This window comes from Lissotriton helveticus, chromosome 4_1, assembly GCF_964261635.1.
Source record: "Lissotriton helveticus chromosome 4_1, aLisHel1.1, whole genome shotgun sequence".
NCBI classification, from domain to species: Eukaryota; Metazoa; Chordata; class Amphibia; order Caudata; family Salamandridae; genus Lissotriton; species Lissotriton helveticus.
In genome coordinates, this window is record NC_136063.1 from 1,702,248,344 (window position 1) to 1,702,268,809 (window position 20,466).

Sequence of the window (20,466 nt, forward strand, 5' to 3'; positions counted from 1 at the left end):
TCAAGCACAAAAGGAACTGGGTTCAAATACCTAGTAACAAGGAAATGTTCCCTATGTTCTTCTTTCTTCATTCACTGTCTCTTATGGAAGAGGCAGAAAATAAAGAAAGAAGAACATAGGCAACATGTCCTTCTTACACTGTTCCTGTTTGCCTTGATAGTCACTAGATGAGACTCAGAGGGCAAAATTGTATTTGTCTCAGATTCCAAAAAACGTCAGAAGTGAACTGTTATTCTAAAGTGTTACTATACGAGAGTAGGTCTCAAAATGCTCCCATGGAAGTCAATCCACTTGTCAGTAAAGCTTACACCACAACAAACTTCACCATCACAGCTTATTCCGAAAGAAATTTTTAATGAAATAAGAAATTGCTAAATTTAGTGAGAACTTTAATAATGTACAGTATGTTAGATTTATTTATATGTAAGTCATGAAGAAACTAGAGATAGAGATAAGCAATCCAATAAACAATATTAAAAAGCAGGAAGGCGGTGGGGAAGAAAACGCGAGAGTAGGAGTCCAGGCGAGAGATGTGAATGCGGATGCGCCCCTCCCGCCATGTTCCTGTCCGGCAGTCTTCAATGCAGCAGAAAAAACTCTGACATTCCTTCCCCTCCAGGCACGGGGACCCTGGCGCTTCTTCCACTTCCGACCAGTGCATGACATTATTAATTGTGATAGTTGCGTAAGAAGGCATGGCGTCTGGATCAGAAGAAGGCTGCAAAGCAGAGAAAATAGTCATTATTATCCGAAGAGGCGTCTGAGGAAAAGGCACTGGTTTACATTTGGTGAAACAGAATAACCACCCCTTCCGCGCACACAGAAAAAACAACTTGTTGAATGCATGTGGACATTTTCTGCTCAATATTTAATTGAAGGCTCGCCTTCTCCTAGTCATCTAGCTCAATTTCGCCTATTACTATCAGAAAAGAACTTCTGTTGGATGTGCCAACTGTTGTGTCTCTTGTATACTGAAAAGGCTTTCTTAAGCTCCAAGAAGACAATGTCACACAAACCGAGCATAATATGCATGACCAGCAACATCGCAAGATAAATGCACACATTCCCCATTAGTGACACAAGATCACTGAGAGGACATGCTCTCAAGTAGTCAACCACATCTCCTGCTGATGTACAGGTTGTGATGCTAGAGCTTTGCTAGCTCGGGATAATCGGAAAAAATCAGGAAGGGGCAGACGATACACCCAGTGAGGCAACAAGGGTAGCAAAAGAACATCATTGTCTTTCCTCCCAGCACTACCCACCTTGAGCCCATGGTAAATGAGTCGCTGCAGGTTTGCAGCTTCCTAGCTGTCCACTATGTCCAACTCCATTCAAGCACCCACAGATGTGAAGGCAACAGAGTGAGCGGAGAGACACACTTGTCTAGGACAGCTCTCCATGATCCCTCATTCTGCTCTCTGTGCCCTTAAGCACAACCTAAACACCATACTACCCAGTCAGAAAGTACCCTTCATGGAGTACCCCATGGACAATGCAAGGAAAGGACATTTGGGGATAGGGGCAGGAACACTCATACAAGGAGCAATGGGGAAGTAGGGAAGCAAGGAGAACAGATGGGATGGTTCATTCAAATCAATGCAGACTGGTGTGGAGAGGGAAATGGCATCAGAGGCTGAGCTGCCAATGTGTGCAGATTCTTATCCAGGGAGAATGAAAAAGAGGAGTGACTGAGGAAGAGCAAAGAAGACGCAAATCAGCAATATGGTGAGGGTGATGTACAAGGCCCAGGTGGACTATGATACATTGGTCAAATGTCAACTGCAGTGGGAGCCAACCAAACATCACTGTTTCTATTCTCTTGATGGCTAAGGAAGTGGATGAGTGGACCGAGTAAAAATTAAATGTACACTGAACAGTGTCTTGCCCCTCTGCAAAGAGGACCATTGTAAAATACATCACACCTACTCTCTGCTTGAGCCTCTTCTGCTGCACTTTTACAGATGATGGTAGCAGCTTTACTAATTTATTCAAGGTTTTAGTTTATTCTTTCAACTACCCACAGGTGTTATAGTCTCCAGGTTTGGGCCTTCTTGTCTTGACTGTGCTATAAAAACATAGGTTTACCCAATAAGTCACTGGGACCTGGGTGAATGAGTGATATCAACAAAGTGGTCCCAAGTACTATCAATAGATATTATCTTGAATAAATTCAAAATAAGGATATCAAAACATTGTTTTTAATCACAACGTGTACAGTAGAACAAAATTCATAAAATACATCAATAATAAATCACAATTGAATGCCCCTAAGGGAAAGGGAAGGGAAGGTAGTGAGTGAAAAGTGAGGAAACTATACAATTGATGAAACACTGGTCATTACGACCATAGTAAAAACACTAATAATTGATAACAAACTAAAAATAGCAATTCCTACAACAATTGTTTCAATAAACTCATGCCTCATAAGAATAGAATCATAAATGATATATCAAAATAGAGGCTGGGAGAATGCAAAGAGTGTCGACGTTTCGACCCAAATTAATGGAGGGGTACAGTAGAACCTTGCTAGAGGGTCTTCATCAGGACAAGGACAGGCGAGGGGCAGATAATTGGAAAATAGGGTCATAAAAGATGGACAGCAGTGGACGGTATTCGATATTATACAGTATACCTCATGAATCCCATGGTAACGTTCGCTCGATAGGGAAACCCCCAGGTAGGTCGGGATCCTGCGATTTCAAGTTCGAAATGGTTCTTATACAATAATTTCACCAGTGGATACAATCCAGTTCACCAAATACCTCTAATCCACTGCCAGTAAGGGAGCTGTGACTTTAGCATCTTGACCAACATGCCTTCCACACTTTTTCAAATAAAGCCAGATTTGCATATAGGAGGGTTGTGAGAAATTTCAGGGCAATCAGGCGCTACTTGGGCTGAATTATGTCAACTGTTGATTCTTAAAAAAAAGATCTAAGTACCTCATTGAGCATTGGAATCAAAGGATAGTGAGACAGAACAATACTAATCTGGCTCAGAGAGGTGCTGGGGGCTAGACATTCCAAACTCAGCAACGCCTCGAATAACAATCAGTCAGTGCGTTTTCCTTTTTAAATGAAAACATGCTTTAATATAAGCACAACCAATTACTACACATATAATTACAGATATGTACAAAAAGGAAAGTAAAAACATGGACACCCTTCTAAACAAGTCTCACAATGTTGAAATTAGACCAATAGAATTTGACTCGCACTGCAACATGTTAGTTTATAAACCTATTGACTTTACCGCAAAGAATTGGTCATTAGTCATTTATTGAAAGCCACACCCTATTGGCTTCATCAGTGCTCTAAAAAAAAGAACATTTTAATGTCAATGAGCATTTTAATGCAACCCTTATACAAACTGCTTTTCACCAACCCAAAAACACACCTTTCATCTTTGGCATTCTACAACATTGCTAAGGTCTGTGGCTCCCCAGTTAACGTAGATCGTGCAACAGTACCCCTTCTCTATTAATGGAAACACAAGTGCAGTTATGCTCCTGGTCTCTTGGGGAACCCAAAGCCAGAAAGGAAACATTTATCCAATTTGAGATTTCTCTGTGGTGATTGCTCACAAGTCTAGAGTGGAACCTTCTGCCTAGCATATTTTGTGCCTTGATGGGCGTCATCGTGAGGGATTTTCTACCCTGAGCTCCTGGTGACATCCTACAGCAGCCAGAGGTAAGCCTGAGGGGCTATCTGACACCCAAAACATAAGGCACTCGCTCTGGAGGCTTGATGATACTCACTTGTATTGCCTCTTTCTCTGCTGCTTTCTTCACCTTAGCTTGCTGTAATTGACTCTTCTGGCTTGGACACGCACTACTTTCCAGCCCTGAAAGCCTCCTGGCCTGTGGCATTCCTGGCAGCCTTCATGATAGACCACTGTTCCTGCCTGCAGTCCCAAGAACCCAGGCTTTAAGTCACTTGTGTGGTGCTTATTGTTATTTTTTGTCACAGGTGTTGGCCACTGCTCCGTCTACCTCTTGTCCAAGACCGCCTCTTCCACCCATTGCTCAGAGCATTTCCACTCAGAGTGTCTTCCTTGCTGCTTGACAAGAACCATGCAACTCAGGACTTTGGCTGTCATATGAATGCTATCAATTTGTCAGTTATTACCCCCGCAAGCCTCACATCACCCACAAAGTTCATATTGCACGCATGTGGCCAACCCAAATGCCATGACCATATGCCCCATCTGAGTGGCAGGCCAGAGTGGGATTCAAGAATCTACTGTTGGATTCAAGAATCTCATGATTCAAAAATCTACATCAGAAGCTGCTTGGCTTTCCTTCCTATGTATGAGAAGTCTCTTCTTGGGTTCAGCCCTTCACCTGTGCTTCTGGAGCCCCAGATGAGATTACCCACAAAGATCATATTGCACTCATGTGGCCAACCCAAATGCCATGACCATATGCCCCATCTGAGTGGCAGGCCAGAGTGGGATTCAAGAATCTACTGTTGGATTCAAGAATCTCATGATTAAAAAATCTACATCAGAAGCTGCTTGGCTTTCCTCCCTATGTATGAGAAGTCTCTTCTTGGGTTCAGCCCTTCACCTGTGCTTCTGGAGCCCCAGATGAGATTACCCTCAGGTCAGACATTGACAACTTCTTTCCTGTTTGGGGGCCCTTCTTGACATTTCTTCTGTAGGAAGGATGCAAGGAAAGTCTACTGCTTCTGAGAATGAGTCAGTGAGCTAGAGCCATTTCTCCAGAAAACAGACTCCACAAGTGTTTAGGAATCCGAATCCAGAGTGGGACCTTCCTCACTCCATACATAGGTTCATCACCATACCTGTCACACATCCCACAAATCGATAGGGTGGAGAGATCCGTAATGTGTCACCTACCCAATTCAGTGATACCACATCAGACTTCCACCCCTATTGGCCTTACTTGCATCAGCCTGCTGATGTTCTAACCTATTGCACAAGCTTACTGGAAGAAACAATAATGATGGTTTACAGTGATATTGCAGTACACCTCCCCTGTGAGCAGACTTCACCCACTCAGGTCTGGTTTCTTCCCTTCAAAATTTCAAGGAAACCCCTTATGTTAGCTCGAGCCACAAGTCTTCCTTTTTTTCCTTTGACCCATGTAGCAATATCATGCATGGAATTCGACAAGGAGAAGCATCCAATCAACTTAAGGAAAGTCCACCTGTTGAGCTGTGATCTGAAGGCTGGGTAACATATTGAGTAACTCCCCTAGCAGCGGAACTAAAATGATAAGTCCTGTTTAAAGTGCCTCAGGAATCAATGCTGACATTTATAGGTACATGGTGTAGCTGATATATGGTAAAACGTATTCCTAATATTAGTCTGTGAGTAAATCAACAGACTTCCTCACTCAGCCTGCATTCTTGTTCACATATGCCTTCTCAGGTGTTCACTTTTAACCTACGGTAATTGCCGCCCTGGAATCAGTGTGCGGCGAGCAGGAATCCCGCAGAGGTAGGCTGTCTCCTTGTCCAACTCCCTTTCCCTCCGATGGACCGCCACGGGAACTAGGGAGGACCGAACCACAAACCTCTGGCATAATCATTGGACTACCGTTAGATCTTCGACCAGGCCACCAGTGCAGACCAAACCCTGTCAGTACTCGCTGCATCACAAGCCATATCAGACTTATTGACCGTCATGATGTTTTTTAAACAGTCAGCAAACCTAGGGGGGGCCTCCGACTTCCATTCCCTACAAATTTCTCTCCTTGCTATAATTATCACATAGAATAAAAATTGTGATGCAAAGCTATTCATGTTATATTCCGGTGGCAAACCAAAAAAAAACAATCTAGGAGAACATATAATTGGAATTGAAAGAACATTCTCTAGAAAGCCACAAACAACCTCCCAATATCCAGAGATCTCTGAACATTCTAAAAACATATGTCGGTCGTCTGCTGCCGGAAGTTTGCATCAAGAACAAAGATAGTTATCTAGCATGATCTTAGATAATTTGGCCGGGGTCCAATAAACCCTGTACGCTGTGAACAGATGATTTTTTTCTCAGATTTGCAGGTTTTATTAAACTCTGAGACATAGGAAATGAATCTGTCCATATTTTTTGAACCACCTCAGGGCTATCAGATAAAACATTACCCCAGAGGTTCGCCAATTAAGAGTCCAGGGTGTCTTTTACCCCCACAAATGACCTATACCAAAACAAGACCTCCCGTTTCCCAACTCCGCCCCTGCAGATATAATCTAGGATCCCTGTTTCACCTTCGATCCCCAGCGATTGCCTTGACCACCAGGCAGAAATTTGATAGAATTTGAATCTTGTTAAAGACCTGTTGGTCAAAATCGCTAGAGACTCCAAGCTCATAAGACATGAGTTGACACAAAGATCCCCCCATCTCTTAAGACCTGCCGCTTTAAGCGGCTGGGACAGTTGGTCTTGAAGACATTCCGGAGTGCCTGGGGAATCCCAAATTGGGGCATGTGTATTATAATAGGGAATCCCCAAAGTTCTCCGGACATATGTCCAATTCTTAAGTGCTGTCTGCAGAATCTTAAGACGGACTTTTTAATAAAATTTTTGGTCACCAAATTTGAAAAGAAGGAATTCCAGACCCTGTGGCTGGTCATGCAGTAACGCCTGAAAAAGGCGGCACTGTGAAGAAGAATCCAATTTATTGGCCAGTAATCTAAAATTCTTGAAGTGAAAGGCATGGCAGTATAAAAATAAATCCGGTAGGGCCAAACCACCTATCTTCAACCCTCTCCTTAATTTCTTACAGGCAATCCTGGGTGATTTTGCAGCCCATATAAAGGATCCAATCTTCCATTGTAGGCTAATAATGTCTTTCAGGGCAAAGGGTAGCGGGATAGTATTAAAAAGAAAGGTTATTTTGGGAAGTATAGTCATTTTTACAAGATTGACTCTCCCACATAAATTCAGTGGCAGGTTTCCCCATCTTGTTAAGATTTTAGAGATTTTCTTCTCAACAATCTGCCAACTGACTTTAGGGATATCGGTCAATTTTTGAGTAAGATGGATTCCCAAATACCACATTTTTTGTCTAGCCCCCTGGATGACTGATAGATTGTTCCACCCCATTATATCTGTTTTTCCCTTATTAATTTTGTACCCAGATAACCTTCCAAATTCCTCAGTCGCTTCGAATAGCCGAGGAATTGCCTCAACATGATTGGGAGTATATAGGAGGTGGTCGTCCGTGTACAAAGCTGTTTTAAGCTCCAGATCTGCTATTCTGAAGGGTAAAATTATATGAGGACAACTGTTGGCTGGATTATCCTCTACTAAACTAAAAAGAGACATGCTTTTATGGCTTTTATGGTTTTTATGGCTATTAATATAATTATAGTACCTACATTTAGGGTGTTTTATGTATGTTTTATCTCTTTTTTTATGTTCTCTTTTTTTTTAAGACATTATTAAAACATCCTCCACCTGTGCTGTCACTATTCGTTCGTTCGCTCTCTTCTTCTTCATTCATTCGTGCTCTTCTCATGTCGCAACCCAGTTCAGTTTTCTTGTTATCATTTTATTTCTGTCTCATTTGAGATAAGAGATCGTCCACATCTTCAGGCTGGCTACAGTTATTAAAGATTATGTGGCGGAATAAAATGTATAAGGCAGGGAACTTCATTTGAACTTGTGCCCCGAATGATCTCAATTCGGGCATTCTGGAACCCAGTTCCCACTGCCTCTGGGCTGTTCTTACTCCAATATCTGATCGAATCTGATATGGGTTGGCACGGTAATGAAGGACAGATCGGGATAGGCATCTACCTAAAATTAACTCCTTGACGCTGTAAGTCTGAAAATTAACAAGGATCTTCCTGGGGGCTTTCCTATCCGTATGTAACTTAAAGGGGTCCCTGTGCACCATTTGTATCTCTGCATCCAGATCAATGTCGAGCCGATCTTTTAAAACTCCATCCCTTAATAACTTACAGACAAACCCCTTGATATCTTCCTGCTCTTCCCCTTCTGGTATCTTCAAAATTCTGGGATTATACCTACAGGCTTGCGTCTCTAGTCCCTCCAAGTCCATAGCAAGGGATCTATTCTGAATTTTTAGGGTATCAATATCCTTGGAGTTCCCCTGAACAAATTCAGACAAAGTGGTGACTTTCAACTCCAGAGTTACAGTCCGGGCGGTAATATCATCTAATATAGACTCAAGAAGGTCAAACCTGTCATGGATAGCTTTCTGGTTACTCTCAGAAATTTCAAATGTAGTCATTAAGTCCACCCTCAGTGACTGAAAAAGAGAGCCCAACCTGTCTCCGGCCAGACTATCAGGCTGCTGCTCGTTCCCCCGGACCTGAACATCTAGCTGGGCTGAAACTTTTGGATGACTATGGGTACTACCCTCCGCTACAGATAGTAGAAGCGTTGGGTCCGCTACTGTCAAAGAAACCTACATGTAACTTCTTGTCACAATGCCTACAACAGAAGACATTTTATGAATGGTGGAAACTGGAAAGCACAGCTAAAATGTATTTTGACATAGCTTTTATGATGAGTGAGACTCCACCAGGGCATCCCACACCACAGTAGTGGTGTACCAAATTTTCCAAGAAACGGGGGGGTTTCACAGGTCAGATCATAACACGATTCTTGCTTTTAATGGTATCAATAGAAGTGAGTTTGTTATCCGAGATTTAGACATTTTTTACCTGAAGTGAGAATAGCAGAGACGCTTGTAAATTATTCTCAACTCATGAAACATATTGTGTTTCATGACAGCTTTAGTATAGCATTGATATCTGCTGGTAATAATATGGGGGCAAAGTTTGGAGAAAAAATGCATTTGCACAGAAATATCCTAGCCTGACTGCCACTCATCCTAACTCCACCCCTTCCTGACTCGGTCTACTCCCTGCTATCAACCCTCTAATCAATTTATGAACTGTCAGCATACTTTATCAATTTCCAGCACTGGTGCTGCCCAAAAAAGAGGACTGTGTTACAGAAGAGGACTGCGTAACCTCAAAAGTTAATATATTGCAGCACTTTAACATTTTATTTTCATAGCTGCAAAGTTCCCTCCTTACTTTTGTGTCACCATTAGTCAGTCTTAGATTTTTAGTCACCGACAGATTACATGCTTGATTTTGAAGTTGGCACTGCTAATGAATAACTTTAATCTACAAGTCCCAGAATGAAAAACCTGTTTGCTAAAATAACAAGATCAGCTAAAGATATCACAGATAACAAAGGGGCCCTTATCATTTATATCATTTCAATAATTGTAATAAAAGGACCCAAAACCAGAAAACTAGGGAGACGCTTGAAACTTACTTTGCACCCCTTATGTGCACCGGGTCCATTTCTGTTGTGCTGCTTCTGACCCGGGATCCGCTTCCTTGCCACCTGCTAGTCCCCCCTGCCGCTGCTTATTCGAGCTGCGAGCGGCCACAGAACGGAGGGACTACACCCCCCAGGAGTCTTTGCGGGGCAGTCCCGCCCACTGACGCTCAACACCGCGCCCGGAGGTGCATAAATTACCGGCACTACCTCCGTGTCGCGGGAGACGTTTGAAACTTACTTTACACCCCTTGTGTGCACTGGGTCCATTTCTGTTGTGCTGCTTCTGACCCGGGATCCGCTTCCTTACCACCTGCTAGTCCCCCCCGCCACCGCTTATTCCACCTACGAGCGGCCGCAGAGCGGGGGGACTACACGCCCCAGGAGTCTTTGCGGGGCAGTCCCGCCCACTGACGCTCAACACCGCGCCCGGAGGCGCATAAATTACCGGCGCTAACTCCGCCTCACGGGCGACGCTTGAAACTTACTTTGCACCCCTTGTGTGCACTGGGTCCATTTCTGTTGTGCTGCTTCTGACCCGGGATCCGCTTCTTTGCCACCTGCTAGTCCCCCCCGCCACCGCTTATTCCACCTACGAGCGGCCGCAGAGCGGGGGGACTACACGTCCCAGGAGTCTTTGCGGGGCAGTCCCACCCACTGATGCTCAACACCGCGCACAGAGGCGCATAAATTACCGGCGCTACCTCCGCATCGCGGATCGCGCGCGGGCGGCGCCGGGCTAAGCCCGGGTCAAGGGTGGGGCCATCTGTCGCCATCCGGAGCCAGAGGAGGCCGGGCCGGGCTACACCCCTTAATTTTGCAACTCCAAGTCCATTGTGTATCAAGAGGAGACCGCAGCTGGAAAATTGGTTTGTGACATTAAATTTTTATCGAGTATAAGGAGTGGAACTAATTATGACTGCAAGACAGAAAACAGGGCCAAGGGTGGGGTCTAGTGTGGTCGATTCACTTGATGCTTTTCTGGATAGAGCCGAATCAGTCCTCGAGAAAGAGATAATTCTTACTGAAAGAAAGCTATCTATGGGTCTTGCGGCCAAAAGGTCATCCCTAGGAGTAATAGGGAAAGCCATATCACCTGTAACAAAGCCTTTAGCGCTAGTCCAAACAAGCATAGAGTTTTGTCGCTCAGGGCAGGGGAAAACGGAGCCAAAAGTGCCAAATCCAGACCCTGATAGCACTTTGGAAACTAGCCACTCCAGCGACACTAGTACAGACCTATCTCTATCACTAATTAATCCAACAGGTATAGTTCCACCAAGCCCTGCAATAATAATAACTAATGCTCCAAGGTTATCCACTACCCCTAACTTACTTATACCCGATACACGGGACCCAACAAACAGCGTAATCAGTCCACCCCTTGCATTTAGGATGCGTAATCAAAGCGTTGCACTAGACAATACGAATCGACACATGGGCCCACCAAAGAGATCACCACCACGCAACAACAAAAATAAGAAGGTAGTGTCAGCGAATGGAAAAAACAAGGTAGCTGGAGTGCGGGCAACTATTCCACAAAAGAAACCAATTAGTACCCAAACAGAGCCCTGTGGTGGTGAACACTGGGCTGAACAGTTGGCCGAGAAAACAGAGATCAAAATTACAACTCTAATGGAAAACGTACTTGGAGAGAGACTAGAAAAATGGAAGAAAGCTTGAGATCATGTTTAAGCAACCTCGAAACAAATGTTGAGAAAACGAATAAACAAATGGAGAGTAAAAGGCAGGGCTGACACACGCACAGAGAAAGCCAGTAATCCCTCTAGGAATAACACAAAAAATAAAACACCAGCCGGAGGAAATAATAGAATAACTAACGTGAGTACAGTGGCTGGCATCAGCGCAGGGGATCCTAAGCAGCAGGTAACCAAGGAGGGCCACTCAGCTAGTGAGACAACTCAGGAAGGTACAGTAAGTGCTAGGCCTAAACCACCAACCCTAGACATCGTAGGCAGTCACTTGGGGAAATCGAAAATGTATAGTCCCAAAGGCACCGATCTAGTACCGAATGAGGATGTGTTGCAGCTCCCCCCTGCTTCCTGTCCTTATGTAATTGTGTTAACTGGGGTTCCAACTCTAAGACGTAACCAAAGAGAATCGTGGATTGATCTCCGGAACAAAACTGTAAATTGGCTAGCAAAATTCAAATGCTTCCACCCTACAAAAGTAGATGAAATATTGATGATCCGTAGAGTTGGTTGGGTGGGGGAAGGTCCCAAAAACATTAGAGGGGATTGCGTGGTGGTAATCTTTAGAAGACCACAAATTGTAAGGAAGATATTAGATTGTCAGGAAGAAAGCCCATACCAGAACACAGATATTCACACCCTTGCAGTGGGATATTTTTATAAACCAGCTCAGGGTGGTAAGTGTAGCATGATGACCAACCAATTTAGCAGTAACCAATAGATTTTCGGACTTATCCACCTTAGATGACCTGGATTGACTAAGTGACAAAAAAGAAACAGCAGGTCTGAAGGTAAACAGTCCTACTAGAGCAGAGAATATAAATAAGATAACACTGGGAGCCTCGGGGAAAAACACAATAAACGACGGTGCTGCACCAAGAACAGTCCTAGCAGATGAAAATTTAAATCTAAACCAACAAATAGAGCAGGAGGTAGCGAACATCCTACCAATAACCATAGATCCTGAAGTTATGGTAGCAGCCAGGGGAGACACTACATGTTCAGACACAAAGTTGATTTCCTGGAATATCGCAGGACTCAATAAAAACGTAGTCGACGGCTCCTGGAGTGAGTACATAGATCAGTACGATGTAGTACTCCTGCAGGAGACTTGGTCACAAGAATCCCCACAAAGACCGGGTTACAAAACATATAGTGTAAATGCTACCCAGTGCGGTAGAGGTAGACCCTCAGGTGGACTGGTCATATGGATAACCATCACCTTAGAAGTAGATATAACTCCCTTGCATATTGATTCCCCGGATATACTGGGATTAAAACTTCTAACGCAGGACAAAAGGATTATATATCTGCTTAACGTTTATAATAGACCATGTAGTAGTTGTAGCCAATCACCAGTAATAGAACAACTTGACTTTTTCCTAGATTCAGTTGAGGCGGAGTCCAGTGTAATCTGTGGAGGGGACTTCAACTGCAAATATGAACCCATGATTGGCATAAGTGACCTTTTCGAAGAGCAAGATGTGGCATATAAGATCCCCACCCTTGATGCCAGCAGCGAGGTTAAATGCACGGTCGCGGCATCTCAGATTTTAAAATTTGCGGTAGGACACGAATTACGAGCGTGCAACGGACGCCTACCCTCCGATAGACCGAGGTTGCACATTCCACAGAGGTAACTCAAGCCAGATAGACTATATAATGGTGTCTATGAACCTATGGTACATTACTATAGACTTGAGGGTTATGAACAGGGAGGAGAGCGATCACTACCCTTTAGAATTGCAATTAGAACCACACCTATTTAAAACCAAAAATCCACGGGTGGAAGGGGGTACTACATTAAATGGAGAGCTACAAACAAGTAACAATAGAAGGGCCTTGAAGTGGCCTTATATCCTAGCTAAAGATGACAAAATGGCAGACATTTATAATACATTCTCTGACATTGCCGCCCCACTCGAAGAATTTAAAGGAGATGAAAGGATACTAAAATTACATTACACCTTAGTAGAAGCTTTACTCCTGTTACTGACAAAGCTGTACAAAAAGGAAGATACAGGGATAAGTAAGCACTACGAGTTAGCCAACCCCTGGTACAGCAAGGAATGCAGAGTAGCATAGACGGAGCTTGTGCATGCTATTAAAAACAAGAGCCACACGGAAATTAGTGCATACAGGCAAAAGTATAAAAAGATTATAATAGAAGCAAAAAAAGCCTGGGACGAAGACATATGGACAGATTTAATTATCGCTGCCAGAGCTAAGGTCCAGGCTGCCTTTTGGTGCCTAATCGCCAACGGAAATAAAACTGAGAAAAGCAACAAAGATCTCTACTTAGATGAGAAAACTTGGGTAGACCACTTTACTAACCTCTACCAGGATTATAGCGAGGGCGTCTCCGCCACCAGAGACGAAATAGAGGACTTAACCTCAGATACAGTCTTGCACTTTAGTTTGGAGGAGACAAAAATTGCAATAGGGGCTATTAAAGCTGGGAAGGCCCCAGGCCCAGACAGGATTCCAGGCGACCTAATAAAACATGATTTAGAAGTTTGGAGTCCCTATGTAAATTTTTTATGTAACTCGATAGCTGCCGGAACACCAATTCCCCACACGTGGAAAGGGGCGGAGATCGTCACTATTTTTAAAAAGGGTAATCGACAGGACCCAGCCAATTACCGCCCAATTAGTTTATTAGACATACTTCAGAAAATTCATGTTAGGCATATTTTAAATAGATTGATAGATTGGATGGATGAGGTGGATATTTTAACTAAATACCAAGCAGAGTTCAGATCAAAAACAAGTACACTTGATCAAGTATTTAGGTTTACGTGCATTTTCTAGGAATACATTCTCTTTAGGAAGGGCATCCTTTATGTCACTTTTATAGATTTAAGGGCTGCATTCGATTTAGTCCCTCGCTCCCAGTTATGGGAGACATTAAGGAAAATTGGGGTACCACTGGAAATATTAACACAAATGGTAAAGTTACATGCAGGAAGCTTTGCTACGGTACGCTGGGGACCAAGGGGAGAATTAACCAAACCAAATCCAGTGAGAAGAGGAGTAAGACAGGGGTGCGTCTTGGCACCAACCCTCTTCTCACTCTATGTTAATGACATTCCCGAGTTTTTGCTAGACTGCAAACACGATTCCCCTCGCCTTGGGGGCGAAGTGGTATCGGCCTTATTCGACGATGACACTATTTTAATATCACAAACCCCCAAGGGACTTCAATCTCTAGTTGATACCTTTGACAGATATTGCTCGCAGAAGGGCCTAGAAATAAACTCCAGCAAGACCAAATATATGGCACTAAACCCCCACAGAACATTTATAAAGAACCTTGTTTTAAACAATCAGCCACTAGAATATGTAGATAGCTTCAATTACCTGGGAATAAACCTGGATAGTAAAATGACTTGGAAAGGCCAAATCGAAAAGAGCAGGATAATGCTGGTTCAGTACTCGGCACCTATTCTAAAAAAAATGAGGCTAGCTCATGCAGGGCAATTTCTCCTGCACTGGAGGTATATAAAATAAAAGCACAAGCGGCAGAGCTACACGGGGCCGAGATCTGGGGCCCACAGTGCAAGAAAAACTTTGAGCGGGAAGAAAACATATTTTACAGACAACTATTAAAACTCCCCAATAGGACGCAGCTGTTGCCTGTAACTCTGGACCTGAATATAAAACGTATATCCCACCATGCGGCATTAAGGCCACTCTTATTCTGGATCAGGATCTGGTCAACCCCTGAACTGACTCATTATAAAATTGGCCTGGAGGAAATTCTAAGGGTGAGAAGACCCAAAGACATCCCGTGGTTAACCCACGTTAGGTCATGGATGCAAAAGTTGGGTCTACCTCATTACTGGAACGACCCAGAACAGCTAACAGTATCCTGCAAAAAACATCTAAAAGAGATATTCTGGGCTCACATAATGTCCAATTTAGTAATTAACATGACCATTGGGTCCTTAACCGTGAAGTTTCTGGCTTTCAAAAACGTAGCAAATCTAGAGCCCTTCCTTGACGAGATAGAGCCACTGCTAGCAGAATCTCTATACCTGCAATTTCGATATGGTATTTTGCAAATAGGTGTTAACACATCCAGATGGAATGGAAATGGGGGAAGTCCTAGAAGCGATATTTGCCCCCTCTGTGATGTATCAGAAAAAGAAAATGAAGCCCACATATTATTTTTTTGTTCAGCGTACATTAAAGCTAGAAAACGCTGGATTATACCTCTCTGCAGGGCCCTAGACAGCAGGTGCTGCAGTACTGTTGAGCGCATATTGAAAACTGACTCATCACAACCCATAGTTTTTTCTGTAAGCAGGTTTTTATTCAATGTATTCCTGGTTAGGAAGAGAATGGGGCTCAAATTCTAGGGGTTATTTTAAATTGTGTCTCAAATCGTACGTTGGTAAATATGTTAACCACCTTGCAAGAGTTAAATTGTAGGTGATCCACATCAATTAACTTCGTGAAATTTTATGTATGTTTTTAACCTTTTTAAAATGATGATATATTTATATTGTTTTTAACACTAATTTTACATAATGAATTATGACCTAGCAATCTAGGGCGTGTAGAGGCTGACTATTTGACAAATCATTACATTGTTATCCCCCTGTGCTTGTGTACTACTTCCCCTGTATCTATGTAATGCATCAGGTATCTGTCAATTTTATTAAATGCTTTTTTTAAATGTATCTTTTATGGTCAAATTGACCGAAATAAAGTATAAAAGTGAAGTGAAAACCTTTCTTTTCCTGTTTGAAAGTTAAACATTTCTTATGCTCGGAGATCTCATGATCTGATGATGAACAGTAACAGTCAATCCCTATGAGCTAGCCTATTTTTGCTTTCAGTGTCTGAAAGGAGACACGTTTTACTCCAGTGACAAAATATACCAAAACTTCTAAAATGGGGTCTGTTTATGACCAATAAAGTAAGACAGTGTATTCCTCAAACATGCCAGCATCCTCCTCCTTATACTGGGCAGGTCATACATACTAGATGTCATAAGTCCTAACCCTCCGAACAGCGCCAGACAATTTGCAAATATACATCTTCTTAGCAAAACCAAGCAAGGTTGAAGCAGGTCTTTGCATAACTCATCAAGCCTGGGATTTATTCTTTGTATTCTTTCACCTGTAGTCCTGTTTACCCCATTATTGCATAAATACCAGAATGTACATAGTATACTGGATTGGAATAGTATCATCTACCAACCATCGTCAAATGGGACTGAAAAACCCTCACCAATCAATTGGTTTTGGGTTTTTTGAACCAACATTCACTGTGCCCTGCAAAAATTAATCATTTATGAGGAATACATAACCCACAATTATAAAAAGATGTTGTAACTGACCTTGAATTTATCTGCACTTATAAAGGCTCTTAGCTGAATGCGCTTCCTTATTGATTGCCCAGATATATGGCCAGGAAATCTACAACATACTTATAAAGTAATTTCTACCTGCCACAATACCCCAGCAGACATGATACCAAAATATCATGGACTTAATATCTAATGTTTAATACTATTTAAGTATATTGCCCCATTGGACTTAATAATAGAATATCTTCTCCCGTTGTGACAATATTTTTGTAAACGAAATTATGTCATTGAACATTTGTATCAACAATATCCTTAAATGCAACTACACAGCAGCATGTAATACCTGTATTCAGAGCTGCACGTATTTTCATTACAGTTTAGTTGTGACATCACTACACATACGTAGCATGAAACAAAGTTACTAATTAACTTTAATCGTTGTTGTTGTTGCACTTTGACTCATAATTCTCGATGCCAGCTAAAAAGCCATTCTATGCAAGAACTTATTCTTACCCAGTTCTTTATATAAATGACTATTTTTTACACAGCTACTTGTTCCTAACGTTCTTTTCTTAGAATTTACCAGTAATTATCCGATAATAATTTCGACCATTTAGTGCAAGTACCTGCACTCAGTTGAAGATTCAAATGCAGATGGTGTTCAAGTTGGACTTCTTGAATCGATGCAAACTGCATACTACTGTGTTTCTTTTTTTTTAAAAGGCGTGTTTGGGTAAAGATGAGAGTAATGATGTGCCTAAAAAACACTTAACACATTGCAAACATTCCGTGATTTTAACATTCTCCTCACCTGCTCTCCTAAATATGTAGTTACCTATTATACACAATAAATAAATAAAAGGGAAACTAACATACTTTTAATAGATAAACTTCTAATATTGTTTAGATTTCAAAATACATCACCCATCTCATTGTTTGAGCTTTTATGGAACATTTTCTGAGTTTTCTTATTCATTACGCTTCCATATTTGGTTTGATTTTTCACCAGTGAGTTTTAAGGTGTGATTTTAAGGTGTATACACATGTTATTGTTAACGTTTTATGAGTGATTTACAGTCTTATAAACTATTATTATTTGCTCTTAGCTAATAATAGATATTGGTACATCTGACTGCGGCTGCATTGATGCATTACCTGACTTCTTAAAGGACATTTCTTTCACTCTTACTTATTTCTCTAGTAGTAATTTGGCCACATAGCAGTGTGGGTTGTCTTATCCAGCAACAAAAGTTAAAACGTGAGAGTACGCAAATGCATGAGAATGTTTTCACTTAGGTCTTTGAATCTCCAAAACACTCGTGAAGCCACAATGTGCAGAATTGTGTTTGAGGAAACCCGAGATTCATGAGATTTCTGACTCACAAAAGCCAGACATGCACCAGGTCATGATTCTCTTAAAAGTCCCCGATCGATATATGCCTGTGAGGCTAATTCTGCACCTGAAAACATAAAAAGTTTCTCCAGTGATAGGTAAATTGGTCCATTCAGTAAGCCGTTATACATCCATTCTGCCACTCATCCTTGCCTTCCTATATCCATTCATATACCCACTGACTCATTGTTGTATTGATCCATCCTTAATAAATACACACATACTTTCAACGAGCATATAAAAAATAAATTAAAAAGTTTCAAAGAAAAAAAAGAAAACATGCAAACTAAAAGTGGCAGGAGTGTAATCTGAATAAACAAATACGATTAAGCACATCAGCGATTGGCGGACTTGAAATGGAAGAATACGTAGAGGCATATTTATGAGAGGGTTGCATCATGTTTGCACCACGCAATGTGTCACCTGTGTGGCGCTATCCTCAAAGACAGATTTATGAAGCCACGCAAAGCCGTTTTGCGTGTCTCGGAGTGGCTCCATACATTTTTAGTAGCGCAAAGCAATGCAAATTGCTGGGGATTGTGGGGGGTTTTCTTACACAGCTACCATGGAGTTTGACACAACCTGGGTATGCCCCAAAATCTTAGGAGTTCCTAGAGAAGGCTTAACGAGGAAAGATTCCTTCATTTCTCATTGTACCTCCTTTTTCTATGTGTTCTGCATTATGCAGCACACATAGAAAGAAGAAATTGACTCAGGAAATAGTTTATTGTGCAGGAAGGTGCCCCTTACTGTGCAAAAACAATCCTCCATGCAACAAAGGCACCCTTACACCATGGTGCAAGGGTGCCTGTGTTGGCGCTAGGCAGCCACAAGGGCACCAGTGCAAGGGAAAGGACAGGAGTGCACTTCATTCCCTTAAATATGGCGCATTTCTGTCCTTGCACTATGGCGCAACGCAGCAAGATGACTTTCTGCGCGGCATCATAGTTTCATAAATATGCCCCCTGGTGTATTATTGTTTAAAAATTCCACTGTATTTGGCCTGTTCACAAGCAGCTTGTTTTACATCTTGTAATGGTAAAACAATGATACACTATGAAAAATACTGTTTCAAGATGGGCACCCAATTGAGAGGCAGTGGCTGTGCAAGATGTGGTGTGTTGTAAAGGAAACAAGCATGAAGTGAGCAGCCCAATAGCATGGTCTGGGAAGCTTCAGGGTGCTCTGGAAACATTACGAAAAGAAAAAAGGAAGACAATGTACTAAAAGGGAACCTATGAAAAGAGAAAATAGAAAACGAATCTACAAGCCTAACCACCCTGGCACTGAAGTGCATTCATTGGGTGGATGTGCGCATTTATTCAGGTGAAACAATCCTCAAAGGGCAATGAAGCAAGTGCATGCATTAATTCCACCCACTGTCCAATGCTTTATGCTGTCTTAAATGAAAGCACAGCAATGGCAGAAGAGGACTATCATGAAGACCCTCTCCATATATGTGTATTTTAAAATCATTTTTAATTCAAAGGGCCTTGTCAGAAGTATTATCACATTACAAATTATCTACCCCAAGGATTTGTCCGAGGGAGTATCTAACACAAAAACACTTGCCTACTTTACTAATCTATGAGACTTCATGTGATAAAATGCCTGTCCATAGGCATCAGCACAATGTAAAATCATTCCACCCCGAAAGTTCTATATTTTTAAAGCGTGTTTTTCACAATAAGTAAGTCAGGCCTACTGCCTTTGTCATTACTCTTAATAAACATCAGCTCAGACCTATGGCATCGGACATAACTTTTCCTAATGAACCGGTTAGGCCAATAATGTGTTCATTGGTTTGTGAATGTTACCAACTCAGGCCTGTACCGTGTCAAACATAAGCTTTCCCATGAATCACCCATCCTGTATATAGTCATAATATCGCAAAAATATACAACATCATAGTTGACAAAACATTATATAACTCATCCAAAAGAGAACATTCTTGAACCAAATGGTTGTTAGATGGGTAGAAACATGAAACACCCTTGGCTACAATAGTAATGTGTGAAAATCCGTGTCACAAAATACCAGTCTACAAACTTTGAATTTGTGATAACAATGCCCTCATGGAAGATTGTTGTCTTCCATATATGCACTTCACATAAATAAGTCAGGCCTGCCGACCTTATCCAAGCTTTCATATTTTAAAATCAAAGCTAAGGCATGCCCCAAAACGTTTCCCAGTTACCACACAGGTCTGTGGCCTTCACATATGGGTTTTCAACATAACCAACTGAAGCCTACTTTATTAAGTGTGAACTTTCCAAGAAGGAATCAAACCACTTTACAGTCGTAAAAATCATTCTTGTCCCTACTGCATACACCTTTCCAAGCCTGTATCCTACATTGCATATTGTTAATAGTAAAATGTAGTTACATAGAACTTACTACCCCTGATGCGGTGTTGAAGCATTTTGTAGTGAGTAGCATGCTACTTCGGAATCCAAGGAGTTTAATAGTTGGTACATTAGTAATAAGTGGAGTTTTTTTCTATCTTCATTATTCGTGCTAGTTGTGCCCTTTTCAAATCTTGTATGTTTATTTGAGTTTAGAGTAGGGATAGAATGATGGGAATGTATTTGAAAGTGGAAGTAGTAAGTTGTTTTATAAGTAGTGGTAGTGTGTGCATGCTGGTTGGGTGACATGGCTAAAAAATAGGGGGAGGATTGGAAATACTTTTTTGAAGTTTATAGTAGTCAGAAAGGTCTGGGATGAGTCAGAGAGAGGAGGAATGTGTCAAAGGT

The 20,466-nt window shown here is 41.9% G+C and overlaps 1 protein-coding gene across 2 annotated transcripts in view; it reads right to left on the reverse strand.

Annotated features, from left to right (window-relative positions):
* Positions 1-351: 351 nt before the first annotated feature.
* Positions 352-20,466, reverse strand: part of LOC144827656 (gamma-aminobutyric acid receptor subunit gamma-4-like) — a 2,222,498-nt gene continuing 2,202,383 nt past the window's right edge. For both annotated transcript variants that reach the window (XM_078685892.1, XM_078685893.1), the window contains exon 9: positions 352-718. In XM_078685892.1, the coding sequence (XP_078542018.1) occupies positions 440-718 (279 nt within the window). In that variant the 3' untranslated portion in view covers positions 352-439. The remainder of the gene's footprint in view (positions 719-20,466) is intronic.